Below are 14,737 nucleotides of genomic sequence, written 5' to 3'. Positions count from 1 at the left end.
AGGCGTAGTGGCCCAAAACGGATTTAATCCGTCGTTTATAATCCGGATTAATCTGTAAGGGGGGGGGCCCCCCCCCCCCTTACAGATTTAGAGTTTGTAAGGGGGTCAAAAAATAATGTTTTGCAAATTCGATGCAAATGAACAGCGGCATCGCGGCACGACTTCCTTATATGGTCTCTTTTATTCTATCTTATTTTATTCCGCATTATTTCAGCCTACGGATAGTCACCCAATAAACACAGAACCACTCAATAAATATATGTAACACTTACATAGGTTTGATCGACTGAAACACTTCGGAAACTCGTCGCATGCGCTCATTATACTGGCCCCTACTTCTCAAGCTCAAATTATGGCCACTTGAAATGTGAAGTTCCCTTGGAGGGACTTGAAGGAACTTTTAGAGCTCTAATTTGAGAGATTAACGTTAACTGCTTGCAGGTTGCTCGGACAGTCAAATGGACTGATCTTGTCCTATTATATATAGTTCGGTCGCATTGGAAATTAATTATGAGTGCTGATCCATTTCCACGAGTGCTGCTGATCCAGGGTGCCGTCGGTATTGGCCGAGAACCCTGCATGGGCAACAATTAAATTCTCACGGAGCTGCCTCGACTCAACATCTCACATGCAACTACATATCATATCAGCAACCGAATATAAATCATACAATAACTTGTTTAATCCTCCTTTATGTGCAATGTCCCTGAAATTGTTCGGGCCGAACAATGTCATCTCATCATGGTCATACAATTACATCAAAGGAAGACAGAGAAAATCAACGAGCAAGAGAGCTATTTGCACGCATACGTTCTCCAGCGTAATATATCCAGATGGGGAATGGTATACCAATGACGATGGCAAGACCTGCAAGAAGGGAGTTGCCTGGCCCATAATCGAGTGCTGCGAACATTTGTTGTCCAAAGAGAGGGAATGCGAAACCAAATAGTGAACGTAACGTCTAATGATATGTTTAGATCTGGTGCCGACAAGGTTTAGGGTAGGCGCAACTCACAGAAGCTGCTGCGGTTGCACTTGCAGCATAGGTAAATGTATCTACGAGGTATAGTTGAATAGAAAGGCTTCAAAGAGGTTAGCTACGAATGGTGGTCTGATACGAGGTACACCCACAAAGTTGTCATTAGTCCGAAAGAAAAGAAGGCGGTACCGATGATGGGCATAATAAAGTGGATCTGGGCTTGTGCAGACCAGCCATACCAACTAAACGTAGGTTAGAGTTGGAACAACAAAAGTAGAGTGTACGAATATCTCACAATAGTCCCACTGGGGCGAACAACGAACCAAATATCAGAGTGGGTATACGCATCTCTGGCGTACCAATTCCTCCATTTTTTGCAGCCAACTACATCATGATAAGATACACTCCAACCAATGCGGCAGAAGTAAAGGCAGTCTTGACGTACGTGCGTGTACATCTTGTTGGAAAGTTTGGCACCGAAGATGGCGGCGCTTATGAATCCAACGCCAAGCCCAATGTATGTCAGACCTCCGATTCCGATATTGAAGTGGTATACTTCCGAAAAGAGGGCTAGGAGCATGTTTTTAATGTTCGGTTCCGTGTTACTGAGCGAATATGATCTTACTTGGGAACGTAGAAAACATCAAGTAGTAGATGCCTGACAGATGATTTCAGCCCACATTCAGCATAACTTGATGTAGGATACAAAGCACTCACCATAAATCCTAAACAGATGGTATCAGTGAGCTGCATGATATAGAATAAAACTTACAGAGCCACGTATAAGCTGAGGATGAAACATAGAAAACTCCGGGTCAAAAGTATGACGGGTCGTTTGAGGTTGATCCATAAGTGAACCCATTTATTCATCTGGAGTGCGGTGAGGTTGGGATGTCCTTCAGGTAGCTTTTCGAGATCCGTAGCTGTTTTGTCACGACGAAGCCTGATGACTGGTGCATAGGATTCTTTTAAAAAAGCAATGCCGATCACTGCTGCGACACCACAGATCGCGGCGACGATATAGAAATCATATTGTATGCCGAGCGACTCTGCGATGAAGCCTCCTATGACAGGCCCGACAACAGGGCCTGGCGAAGTATGAACTTGCGTCAAGATAATAGACAGTGAAACGCACCTATCAAGGGTCCGACATAGCATAGCGCCATAGCGGAGGCACGTTCGCGTTCGGAGAAGAGGTCGCTAACGACACCTCCGCCACATGCGATGGGTGCACTCCCCGCAAAACCAGCTTTGCAAAGAATAAGTGAACTTGTAATAGTAGTGGTTCCATAACGTACCTAGAAATCGAAAGGCGAGGAAAGCTGAAGTGTTGGGTGCAAAAGCACAACCAAGATTAAACACGAGGAAGGAGAGGTTCGATAAGTGGAGGACCTTGGACTGATTCAGACAGACGGTTCCGCCGGTCTTAAAGAGAAAGACGCACCCACACACGACCATATACTTCAGATAAGGGTGCAGCAAATAAAGGACCGATAGCCAGTGACAGAAGGAAGATGCTGAGAGTCAACGCTGTGATTGTTGGATCGGTTATACCATATTTTATGGCCACGTCTGGCAATCCGGGTGCCATGATAGAACTTGCAAATGGAGTCACAAAAGTGTAGAGTGCAATCTGAGCCAAAATTAGGCCTCACGATTAGATATCCAATACTGATGAAAGAACTGACGATTGTAGTGGCTATCCATTTTCTCGCTGGAGACCAATTTCTGGGGTTGACGGGGTCGTCTTGCCATTCATCCTCTGACTGTTGAAGGTAATCCGGAATTTTATCATCGAGATTTTCGTCGTTAATCGCGGAGGCGCTGTGGAGCTGAGGAAGATGAGGTTCGCCTACATCATCTCGATTTGATACGCGAGTATTGGAGTTCTCAATATATACCGTTCGTGGAGGAGAGGCCGACATTGACCAGCGCTGTAGATGAGAAGAGCTTGGACGAGGGGGAGATAAGACGTGTTCCGGAACAGACTGTTGATTAAATAGGTAGTGGGTGACTGAGCAGGTATTACACAGTGACAGTGCTGTAAAATTATACTTTGATGACAAGCGCGGTAATCGGATCAGGACATTAAGCTGATCCCCGTTCTATTGCTCAAGCTAATTGTACGATTTCGTCATAACGCCGGCTGTCATCGTGGTCATGCCAGGAGCAAGCTATACGCAGTTAGCTCAGTTGTTGCAACTTGTGACATTGTTGCAATGATGAGCTTACCGTCGCGCCTCTTGCGCGCTGTCCCCGTCTCGTCGACCCTTTCGCTTGTCACCAACAGGTGCATCGTGCTAGGCAAACCTTTACAGACGAAGAAAGATAGTCGTTGCATACAAGTTGGAAACTGAAGACAACACAGCCAAACTAGTCCACGTATTTGAATTTCGAAATCAATACTTTATAAACAAATAGGCGTCCTTCTGACCGCTGCGCTCGCTGGACGCCGCCGGTGGCTTCAAACTCCGCGACAGGTGATCTATTACCATATACAGACATTGCCGTCTCGTTTAATTATATAGGTGGCCGACATCCTGCGCTTCCGAGACCGGCGGAACTCACAACTATAATTAGACTTCAGAAATGAGCGATGTTCAGGTTCTAGTACATAGAAGCGAACGTTCTTGCCTTTCAGTGCGTACTCTATCGAGACTAGCATAGGAGTGACTAGACCGATACTAGTAGCATCTCGCCGCGCACGCCATGGATCCTTCATCAGGCTACTCCGTCCAGGCCAAAATGGTACACTTCTACTCCCTCCACCCTGCTCAACCCAAACCGGGGGCACTTGTTAGCGTCCGACGTCCAGCATTGAACAGACTCGTGGAGGCGGCGCTCCCACTAATTCCCCGCTACACACCAAACCCATGGTAGGGTGCCTCCCTGTCCTTCACCTGTCAACTTTTCAACCTCCGAGTGGGATTTAGTGAAAACAATGATCAACAAGTGCCTACACTTCCATTGTCACAGGGAGTACAACATATTTGTTCCGGTCATCGTATGAACACCAGAGGAAAAACTGTCGCATGCTAGATCCAACTCATTGAGACTCCATGCGACGAGCTCACCCAACGACACTGTATGGTATCTCGAGATCATCCTAACAGTCTCGAGGACAACCAGGAACATCTGTAAATGGAGGTACTCGCCTTTTTCTAGAACCTACCAGTGGATCGCGTTAATATTTTCTTCTCTTGTCCAGGATGCAGCATTTGCGTGGGCAGAGTTTTTGTCAAATCGAGGTGAGCTTACTCGTGCAGATGACTTCGGCTCTTTGAACCTCTTGTGACCGGGGAAGCAGACTTATTCATGGAGATGCCACGCCCAGACCCGGCGGGCACTGAAGGGTGAACCGGATGCAATGTTGACACTGCAACCGGATTGGTTGAACCCCCGGGCCCCAGGACCCAAGCCACTACTAGGTCCCGACCTGAATACCACCCCCTGAAGACGGCGCGATGTCAGCGGCGGGCCAGAAGATTTACCTCATTATCTCACGCCCGAGCTTACTAAAGCTATGAGAGTATTAAGCTGACGTGGGCCGGGTTGCCTAAGCCATGGTGCGGGCCGGTGCAACCGACTGGAGAGATACTGAGGAGGCAACATGGTAGAGAGAAGTCAAGCCGCTGAGAGAGCCTCGGCAAATGTGGTCAAGAAACGCGGCTTCAAGAGGCTCAGGACACAGGTTCTATCCACTGTGCTGTTCACGCCGCGAGCAACGTCTGCGAAGGTCAGTAACTGAATGGTGTGATTCTCTGGCATGTTCGCGGTGTCTTTAAATCGTGGACATTGGTGTACGTTGGACGTTTCCCTCAAAACCTGGGCGCGTTCGAGGTCGGTTAGGAGACAGGTAAGAAGGTGGTGAAAACAAGGCATACCTGTGGCGTTCGGTGAGAGCTCACTCTCGATGGCACTGGAAATCAAGGCAAAGTTAGTTGCCAAAGAATAGAGAGTATCAAGCTTAGCTTAAAGAGCAAGAACCACGTGTGTCGTCGGGCGGGTAAGATGAAAGCAGTGCTAGTGGCGAAAACACGAGTGTCAGTATGATGCCATGTAACTCTGAGTCTGAGTTGCAAGCCACATACTTTGCTCAAACATCGGCAATGATGTAGTCATAAAATTAAGCACTGTGAGTGTGATAGAGAAGAGAGCGCACGAAGGGCTGAAGGACTGAGTGTGTATATAGTACGACAGCGTGATGGGGTCGCAGTTGATATCATCGATTATCGACTGAATTCACCACCATGGAATTGTTTCGAAGGTAAGTAGGAGGTGTCATATGCGTGCTGCTGGCGTCACTGAAGAGTCGCTATGATGACTCGAGAGAGAGCAATGTTTCCACCGCGTGAAGCACACGTCAAGGGCCAAGGCATTGATTGTTCTGAGCCTTGCAGACTTTAGTAGCCGTAGTATATATATCGATGCAGAGTGACAAGCGGATGAATGAAAATTGTTCGACGCGTCGATATCAGTCACGTGATGTAACCCTTCTGATCCTAACAACGTTAAACACACACCAATCGTCCAAAAGCCAAGTTCGACCAGTACCGTATATAGTACTGGTCACATTTTACAAAATTGTGAACAGGCCCTTCGCAAGGCAGGACCTCGATGATGTCCCAGGTTTGCTTTACAACCGAATATCATTCATATTAAATATTGTGTTAGAGAACATCCGATATATATACCCAACGATGATACACTTGAGTGTCACAGCCAAGGAGGCTAGTTTCAGCCTCTCCCGATCCGGAGCAGAGATTCGTCAGCAAGATTCCACAGAGAGCATAACCCCCCCACTTTTGTAGGCGGTATTATCCTATCCTCTTGCGTTTGCGCCCGCATCCAACTCACCGAAGAATCTACCAATGTACAGATTTGATGCTATAAAGGCACAAATGGTGCGAAGGGGTTGTTTCGAAGCGCAGAACCAACCAGTAAATGAAGATGTGGGCCGAGGGCAGACAGAGGGATTCTGTCTTGGACGCGCACCCGATCGCGGCGAACCTTGCCCAAGAGCGACGCAGATGTCGTTGTAAATTGTGGCATGACCGAAAGAAATCGTTCTGGTAAAATCGTACATATACTACTCACTGATGCGAAGTGACGCGCTGGAAAAACCATGGCAGACTAAGGAACAGTCTTGAGCAGTATCAATGCATACTTCTTGCCTCCCGTCGCCCGTCTCGGAGGCTTTGCATCCGTTTTCGTTCAATGGATGATGCATCTTGCCTATAAGGACAGTCTCATGAGAGTTGTATGGCATAGGCTATGGAATCGGATGTCATCCACGCTTACGGTCTGCTGGCAGGTCCTGCATGTCCTTCCCAACTACAGAAACCTTCGAGATCGTTGCCTGGAGCCCTTCAATGAATACAGTCGCGTCTTGATGCGGCAGGAATTGTTCCACAAACGTATATATACAAATACAAGGACTAGGGCGCCGCCAGCGCGAGTTCTTTGACAAGACGCGGACTTTGATTCAGGGCCGGGAAGATGGTGGCACGTCCAACTCGACTCTGCCTGCGATATTTCATGATATGGAAACGAAGCAAATATCTATCTAAGGCGTGTCCCTAAAGCCCATCAAGTACTGCATAATCTGGAAGGCGGCCTAAAATCATCGGTTCCTGTGTTAGGCCGCACTTGCACATCAGCATTGCCGACTTACCACTGGCGCAAACTGCGGAATCCTACGGGAGACATCAGAAACGAGACTCTGTGAATTGCGGCGAACTCACATGTGTCCACTCAAGGCTACTTCGTAATATGTGAGTCCCCGCTCCGAGTGTGTTGTGCCATAGGCACCCACACCATCGACAATGAAGCTGTCGTTAGCGATAGGCGTCTGGAATCCTTGCAAACCATTCCCTTAGAATATAATGAGTGATTAGTAGCGTGTATCAAACATTATGAGTCACGCACAGGTCATGCTACAGATGAATCCCATCAATGAAAGCGATACAGTCACACTCAAGAACACACTTACTTTTGGATGGCAATTCTGGTTCTAAATTATCGGACCGTGTGTCAGAATATACGAAGATCAAGGGTCGAAAGTGAAGTCATACCCATCAGCAATGAGAATGAAGTCGGCGAGGCCGTGCACAATGACGGTCCGCTGGTTCTTCTCTATAACATTCGGTAACACAGTGAAGGCAGGAGGCAAGCTGCTGTCTCCGTTGGGGAAGACATTGATATTAGAGCATTCCGACCACTGTGTCTCAACGGGCGCGTGGATAGCTTCCTTGACATCTATTCGGTTAAAGTAGATCGGAGACTGCGTCTGTGGGAACGACCCTCTAGGTCTTCGTCAGCCGGATTGCATTCAGTCAGTGGTTGAATAGCCTACGGGAAACCTAAGACATCCCATAGAATCGGATACTTGCGTGGAGAAGAAGTCAATATAGTACTCATTAGAATCCTCTTCGACTCACAGTATCCCAGATGCGATAGACATCGAAAGCAGGGTTGATAATCAATGCATTATAGAAAATGTCGTCCCAGACATCGCAGCCCTCGGCAAACTCGATAGAGTCTCCAGGCAGGGGAAGGAGACCTGTTGGAGGGTATGTGACGTACTTATCCATGTAGCCAGTGTAATTGCACGTCGCGGCCTTCTCGTTGAGGTAGTCCATGTACGTTTGACTGAATATCAATCGGTGAGTGACCTGCAAACTAGATCCGAGTGAGATGAACACACTTGAAAGAAAAGAGACCAGCGTATTTGTTCACGAAGTCGACTGCAGGGATCTCCTCTTGCACCACATCCCACGATATTGAAGCTGAGGAGTTTCATGTATAAGCACTTGGGAAGAGACAGAGCAAGTCAAAATGTTACTTACGATCACTGATCCATATTCCCTGCAACGAGAGGTCCAATTGAGTGGAATTCTCGTAGATATAGTTGGCGATATCTTCATTGGTCTTTAAGTCACGTTCAAAGAAAATGACTTCTGACTCACAAGGCACGTATGTTCCAGCATACTGAATACAGTCAATACGACGTTTACCAGACTCTCTGAGAACTTACGCTTTCACCCGTTAGATACAGCTTTTTGCCTTTGAGCTCCGAAAAGACCTCAAGGAATTGCTGTAAGAAGCCGACGAGTTGAGCAGCAACATCGTCCTCGTTCTGTGCGTCTGGGATGCCCTGGGAAAATCCCGTTCCAACAGGTTGCTCAACCCAAAGGACGGAGGACAGGTTGGTCCAGCTCTGTTGATTCGCCGTTGGTTTGGCCTGACCCCAAGACCAACTGAAAGGCTTCAAACATTTCAGTTATAGATGAGTCTTGTCGTCAACAAAGAGGCTTACCCCATTCTCTTGCAGCAAACCTTCGAGGGAGGAGCAACCAGGGCCACCATTTGTCCTTCAGGTATAAGATGCCTGGTCAGCAACGAACATCACAGCACTTCTGATGACGCACCAAAAGATTAGATCATCAAGACTCCCTTCGGGGCCGGGAGGAAAAAACCAGAAATAGAGCTGATGTTCTTAATGTCAGCAAAGGACGTGCATAGGCTACCCATGTACTCACCTGACGAGTCTCATTAGTGCTGTTGCTGATAGGTAGAAGACCTGCCCAGCTAGGACCGACGTCGAAGTCAACGAGAGGAAGGGACGTGCCATCGACATAAAACTCTGGACGAAGATAAATCAGACTTATTAGATGTCTACATATAGCACTTCATTCACCTGAGGCCTTTGGGTTCGTGAATGTAATATTCTGAACACCACTGCGCTTTACGCTCCGACTTTGAGAGCCGCTAGTCTGCCAACGCTTTGCTGCCTCCAGTTGGTGTTCGCCAATCTCGCGCTTGGTCTTATGAGCGCTAGCGGCGACCACTGCGAGCAGAGCCGCAGATATGGCGAGAAGACGCATCACCGTCAAACAAGCGAACTTGAGTTTGTGAGGGGGAAATAGGGAGTCGTCTGGTATTGTGCATGGGGCTTTTATTTAAGATATGGGTATTTCTGAGTACTGGTGGGAACGTACAATTAAATCATTGAGTACACATGCATATCGAGTGATGATCATGGCGGCACCATGTGTTCTTCGGTCGCGCACTGGCAGCTATTCGTGGCCCGGGTCGGATCAATTTGGCTGGATTAATCGTGATTAGCACATGTGTACGTCCTTGGTGGCTGTTGTTCAAGACGAGTCAAGTTGGGATATTGGGCAACCCATGCATGAGTTGCTGTGCTCAACCTGCGAGTGCTCCGAGTCACTGCTGGTTGTTCGTTTCTCAAAATTTTCACGAGTTGCAGACGCAGTGTGAATGTATCCGTTGATTTTCCCGCATTGCTCGGTGGCAGATCGATCTGTCAATTAGGTGAAGTGATGGCGCATGTACAAGTTCGTGAATATCGGGATTCTGGCCGGCCTTAGTATTGCAAGTGTCTGGGTAGTGTACCCTCGCGGCAGGCTCGGCAACATTGTTACAAGGTGTGCTCAATTCTAAAACATCGAAGTCGTTTCATTTGACGTTATTTTTGTAGTAAACAGTTTCATTTCGGCTCCGTACATTAGTTCCGAGGCCGGAAAAAGGACCTGTCTCCCGGTCAAACATGTTAAGTCGGCAATGAACTACCATGCTGACAGTGACAGACAACACATTCCCTGCCGGTTCCAGAACCAAGTCCAGCATCAACAACACAATACGCCATACGATCACATAACACAGTCGGCATCAGCAACAGCGACACGGAGAAACCTATGGGAACACTTACTGATATAATGCTAATCAGTAGGACAAGTTTAGAGCAATGGCCGGCCTCTGGCCCCCGTGAATATCGTAACAACTGGCAACAAGCGTCGGCAATCAGTGTTGTTCCTGTATTTGGAGATGAAACGAATTGAACTTTTTACGTAGTAGTTTGCTGATGCTATGCTAATTGTTTCATGTCCTTACACACACGACCTCAGCTTACCTCACTAAAGCACACCCACTTCAAGTGCTCATAGCCTTAGTCTTTACGCAGTGCTAGTATCTAGCTAAGGTGTATCCCTAAAGCCCATCAGGTACTGCATAATCTGGAAGGCAGGCTGAAATCATTGGTTCCTGCATTAGGACGTACATGCACGTCAGCATTGTCGACTCACCACTGGCGCAAACTGTGGAATCCTACGGAAGACATTGGAAATGAGACCCTGCGTAATGCAGTGAACTCACATATGGCCACTCAAGGCTACTTCATAATAAGTGAGTCCTCGCTCCGAGTGCATAGTGCCATAGGCACCCACACCATCGACAATGAAGCTGTCATTAGCGATAGGCGTCTGGAATCCTTGCAAACCATTCCCTTAGAATATAATGAGTGATTAGTAGCGTGCGTCAAACATCACGAGTCACGCACACGTCATGCTACAGTTGATTCCTAATGATGAAAGTAATACAGTTATAGTCAAGAACGCACTTACTTTTGAATGGCGATTCTGGTTCTAAATCATCAAACCGTGCGTCAGGATCAAGGGTCAAAAACGAAGACATACCCATCAGCGATGAGAGCGAAGTCGGCGAGACCGTGCACGGTGGCGGTCCGCTGGCTCTTCTTGATAACATTCGGTAACACAGTAAAGGCAGGAGGCAAGCTGCTGTCTTCGTTGGGGAAGACATTGGTAGAGCATTCAATCCATTTGGTATTCACGGGCGCGTGGATAGCTTCCTTGACATCCGTTCTATTAAAGTAGATCGGAGTCTGCGTCTGTGGGAATGACCCTCTAAGTCTGCGTCAGCCGAATTGCATTGAGTCAATGACCGAATGGCCTACGGGAAACCTAAGGCATCCCATAAAATCGGATACTTACGTGAAGAAGTTAATATAGTACTTATTAACATCCATTTCGACTAACAGTGTCCCAGATGCGAAAAATATTGAAAGCGGGGTTGATAATCAATGCATTATTGAAAATGTCGTCCCTGACATCGCAGCCCTCGGCAAACTCGACAGAGTCTCTTGGCAGGGGAAGGAGACCTGTTGGAGGGTATGTGACGTACTTATCCATGTAGCCAGTGTAATTGCACGTCGCGGCCTTCTCGTTGAGGTAGTCCATGTACGTTTGACTAAACATCAATCTGTGAGTGACCTGCAAATTAGATCCGAGTGCAATGAACAAACTTGAAAGAAAAGAGACCAGCGTATTTGTTCACGAAGTCGACTGCAGGGATCTCCTCTTGCACCACATCCCACGATATTGAAGCTGAGGAGTTTCATGTATAAGCACTTGGGAAGAGACAGAGCAAGTCAAAATGTTACTTACGATCACTGATCCATATTCCCTGCAACGAGAGGTCCAATTGAGTGGGATTCTCGTAGATATAGTTGGCGATATCTTCATTGGTCTTTAAGTCACGTTCAAAGAAAATGACTTCTGACTCACAAGGCACGTATGCTCCAGCATACTGAATACAGTCAATACGACGTTTACAGGACTCTCTGAGAACTTACACTTTCACCCGTTAGATATAGCTTTTTGCCTTTGAGCTCCGAAAAGACCTCAAGGAACTGCTGCAAGAAGCTGACGAGTTGAGTAGCAACATCGTCCTCGTTTTGCGCGTCTGGGATGCCTTGGGAAAATCCCGTTCCAACAGGTTGCTCCACCCAAAGGACAGAGGACAGGTTGGTCCAGCTCTGTTGATTCGCCGTTGGTTTGGCCTGACCCCAAGACCAACTGAAAGGCTTCAAACATTTCAGTTATAAATGAGTCTTGTCGTCAACAAAGAGGCTTACCCCATTCTCTTGCAGCAAACCTTCGAGGGAGGAGCAGCCAGGGCCACCGTTTGTCCTTCAGGTATCAGATATTATCTCAACACAAATGTCAGTGTATACCAACGCACCAAAAGATTAAATCATCAAGACTCCCTTCGGGGCCGGGAGGAAAAAACCAGAAATAGAGCTGATGTCCTTAATGTCAGCAAAGGACATGCATGGCTACCGATGTACACACCTGACGAGTCTCATTAGGGCTGTTGCTGATGGGCAGAAGACCTGCCCAGCTAGGACCGACGTCGAAGTCAACGAGAGGAAGGGATGTGCCATCGACATAGAATTCTAGACGAAGATAGATCAGACTTATTAGATGTCTACTTGTAGCACTTCATTCACCTGAGGCCTTTGGGTTCGTGAATGTAATATTCTGAACACCACTGTGCTTTACGCTCCGACTTTGAGAGCCACTAGTCTGCCAACGCTTTGCTGCCTCCAGTTGGTGTTCGCCAATCTCGTGCATGGTTATCCTACGAGCGTTAGCGGCGACCACGAGCAGAGCTGTAAATACGGCGAGAAGATGCATCACCGTCGAACAAGCGAACTTGAATTTGTGAGGGGGAAATAGGGAGTCGTCTGGTATCGTACATGGGACGTTTATTTAGAATATCAGTATTTCTTCTGTACTAATGGGAAGGCAAAGTCGAATAATCAAACACGTATGCATACTGAGGGATAATCATGGCGGCCCATCATGATTCTGGCAGTTAATGTCGGGGGCTTGGGGTCAGTGTTCATCCCCGTGAGTCTGGAGTTCTGCCAAGTTTTGCCACCTCCCTTCGCGTGAGAAGTTCTGCCGTGGACAAGGCACAACCAGTTTCGCCAACACTAAAATTCATATTCTTCAAGCAGCCATACGTGATACGTGGCCCATCAGATAAGCAACTTCAATGGCCGATTAATTGTTATCAGTACACGTATACCTGATTTCTTTACTCACGGTACTTGCTGGGTCAACCTGGTTGCTGTGTCACGATTGGCCGTGGAGACTTATCCAGGTTCGCTCCTATTGTTTCCAAGGGCAAGAAATTTGTCTGACTCCACTGCTGGAATAGCAGTCGAGGTAATGCGCACATCGGAGTGAGGGAAGGTACACAGCGCCCGACAGGATCCGTCAATGAGCAATTATTTTTTTCGGCTCCGAGAAGCATCACAGCTGCAGACCGGTAGTGATGCATTCATAAACCACTCGTCGAGGTTCCATAATCACGTTGTATTGTCGTATGACGTGCTTGCTAGGATGCAACCATTCGGAGATGTTGGAATGGCCAAGACTTGGTCGGTGTGCCCTTCCAGGGTGCGACCTGTTGCCCTGCATGTTGTGGCATCCATATTCTAATAAAGCGAGCAACTGACCCGGAGACAATGGGGTTTTTCATCCGTACGTGGTCCAATTATGAAACGCACCTGCCATCTCCGGGTCGCCCCTGCTCAACACCCATCCGGTGTGCAAGATTTACAACATCACCACGCGTGAATCTTGCAGTCTGCACTCGCATCGCCTGCCCGTGTATATGTGGCTGGTGTGTATCAGAACGAATATTCCCGTTGGCTCCAGATGCGTTGAACTTCGGACGTGGTGGCATTGCTCAGAAAGGGAAGGCTTTGTTTCTTTCGATGCTTAGCTAACATATCGTAGGGTGGGAATACATGATAAAACATTGAATAGGAGAGCATGGACGCTGGTCACCTAAACAGGTGCGATGATCATGTTGTGGGTATTTTGATTTTTATACGGCCACATTGATACTCTAAATAAGTAGCCTGAACTTAAGGAGTCACTATAGAGCGATCATTGTTCACGATGAGTGTTATCCCCAGCCGACTGTTCAATCGCTTGCATACCTGAATATAAATTTACTACCTTGCGCATGAACCAGCGAATACAACCACAACTCTATTTTGAACCTCACTTATAGGACGGCGTCTGCGATTGATCGAACAGCTCCATCGATGCATCCTTTGTGAGAGTGAAGATCCTGGCAGGTCAGAGCGCTAAGTACTTACTTGGAGTTTGAAATGCAATTGGAAAATTTGAACAGCGGAGCGGTGCAGACTAAGATCAAGAGCCAGCTATACGAGTTCTAAAATGGAATTCAGCGTTGCATACGGAAGTCAGAAAAAGATCAACATACTGTTAGGATCTTTAAACAACCGAAGTCGAGGCAAGAATCAGCGATAAAGCTAGCATGTACAGAACTTCAGCAGGAGAAGAGAACCACAGTCACATTACGCAGCTGATGGGCAAAGGAATGTTCAGAGCGCGCGGGATCGGGAGGATGCGGAACTCAGTCAATTGGAAATGAAGTCTCTAAAACAAAGTTCAAATGGTAAATGACCGGCACAAGCCATGTGAGTAGCTGAAGATCACTGCATCCGTATACATAGTGTTAGGACATATTCGCTATGACAGTGTGAATGGGATTGAGCAAATGATTATATGAAATTAGTGGATCTCGTGGAAGAATGGAATCCCTTATAATTAAAATACTGGCGCTGCCTCGTGGATCCCATGCTTGCGGTGCATGCAAGACTCACCTTCGTTGTTGGCTGGCTACCCTTGAAGAACCAGCAGAACAACCAGTAAGTACTGTGCAACTGTTCCCGTAATTTTCAATCACGAACAGTGTCAGAACCAGAATAAACCATACAGGCAGCTTACGGTAACGAACTATGCCTCCACTTGCGATTCAGATGCCGACCATTGAGGAAAATACGTCTTCTGTGTCTGAACCCCCTGCAATGCCGGTCACTGAGGAAACTCAACCCACAGCGCAACCCGAGAAACCAACTCCAAAGTACCAATTCAAGGGCCACGAAAATCAAATTTTGGATTTCGTCTTCTTGCACGACAACGTCCACATCGTGAGTGGATCGTTGGACGGCAGGATGCGCAAGTGGAACTGTGACACAGGGCTTCTCGTTGGGAAACCTTGGTCAGGCGAGGGCGGAATAATACATGCACTGGCTCTTTCACCGGATGGGAA

The 14,737-nt window shown here is 47.5% G+C and overlaps 3 protein-coding genes across 3 annotated transcripts; all 3 read right to left on the bottom strand.

Moving 5' to 3' along the window:
- Nucleotides 1–624: 624 nt before the first annotated feature.
- Nucleotides 625–3,348, bottom strand: HD556DRAFT_1419674 (major facilitator superfamily domain-containing protein). Its single transcript, XM_041304442.1, has 13 exons — nt 3,212–3,348; nt 2,668–3,153; nt 2,424–2,612; nt 2,278–2,371; nt 2,115–2,228; nt 1,752–2,067; nt 1,697–1,704; nt 1,605–1,637; nt 1,425–1,549; nt 1,275–1,363; nt 1,132–1,221; nt 1,016–1,082; nt 625–961 (listed from the first exon to the last, which is right to left on the bottom strand). Exons 2-13 carry the CDS (start codon nt 2,902–2,904, stop codon nt 779–781), a joined length of 1,545 nt encoding a protein of 514 aa, XP_041153365.1. The 5' UTR covers nt 2,905–3,153; nt 3,212–3,348; the 3' UTR covers nt 625–778.
- A 3,197-nt stretch (nt 3,349–6,545) lies between these two features.
- Nucleotides 6,546–8,865, bottom strand: HD556DRAFT_1450321 (Alpha/Beta hydrolase protein; the record flags this gene model as incomplete). Its single annotated transcript, XM_041307744.1, has 15 exons — nt 6,546–6,596; nt 6,654–6,675; nt 6,724–6,853; nt 6,908–6,915; nt 6,972–6,992; nt 7,054–7,284; nt 7,335–7,366; nt 7,420–7,630; nt 7,686–7,767; nt 7,828–7,969; nt 8,016–8,246; nt 8,298–8,352; nt 8,410–8,468; nt 8,521–8,624; nt 8,679–8,865. 15 exons carry the CDS (start codon nt 8,863–8,865, stop codon nt 6,546–6,548), a joined length of 1,566 nt encoding a protein of 521 aa, XP_041153364.1.
- Nucleotides 8,866–9,991: 1,126 nt separating this feature from the next.
- Nucleotides 9,992–12,213, bottom strand: HD556DRAFT_1313946 (Alpha/Beta hydrolase protein; the record flags this gene model as incomplete). The annotated part of the gene is made up of 16 exons (XM_041300863.1): nt 9,992–10,045; nt 10,087–10,108; nt 10,157–10,286; nt 10,341–10,348; nt 10,405–10,425; nt 10,477–10,710; nt 10,792–10,811; nt 10,837–11,047; nt 11,103–11,184; nt 11,245–11,316; nt 11,365–11,386; nt 11,433–11,663; nt 11,715–11,769; nt 11,822–11,880; nt 11,932–12,035; nt 12,090–12,213. 16 exons carry the CDS (start codon nt 12,211–12,213, stop codon nt 9,992–9,994), a joined length of 1,449 nt encoding a protein of 482 aa, XP_041153363.1.
- Between the last annotated feature and the right edge of the window lie 2,524 nt (nt 12,214–14,737).

This window comes from Suillus plorans (genome assembly GCF_016647745.1).
Source record: "Suillus plorans strain S12 chromosome Unknown HD556scaffold_102, whole genome shotgun sequence".
NCBI classification, from domain to species: domain Eukaryota; kingdom Fungi; phylum Basidiomycota; class Agaricomycetes; order Boletales; family Suillaceae; genus Suillus; species Suillus plorans.
Note: the sequence above shows the minus strand (reverse complement) of the source record. Positions and strands in the feature narration are given on the sequence as shown.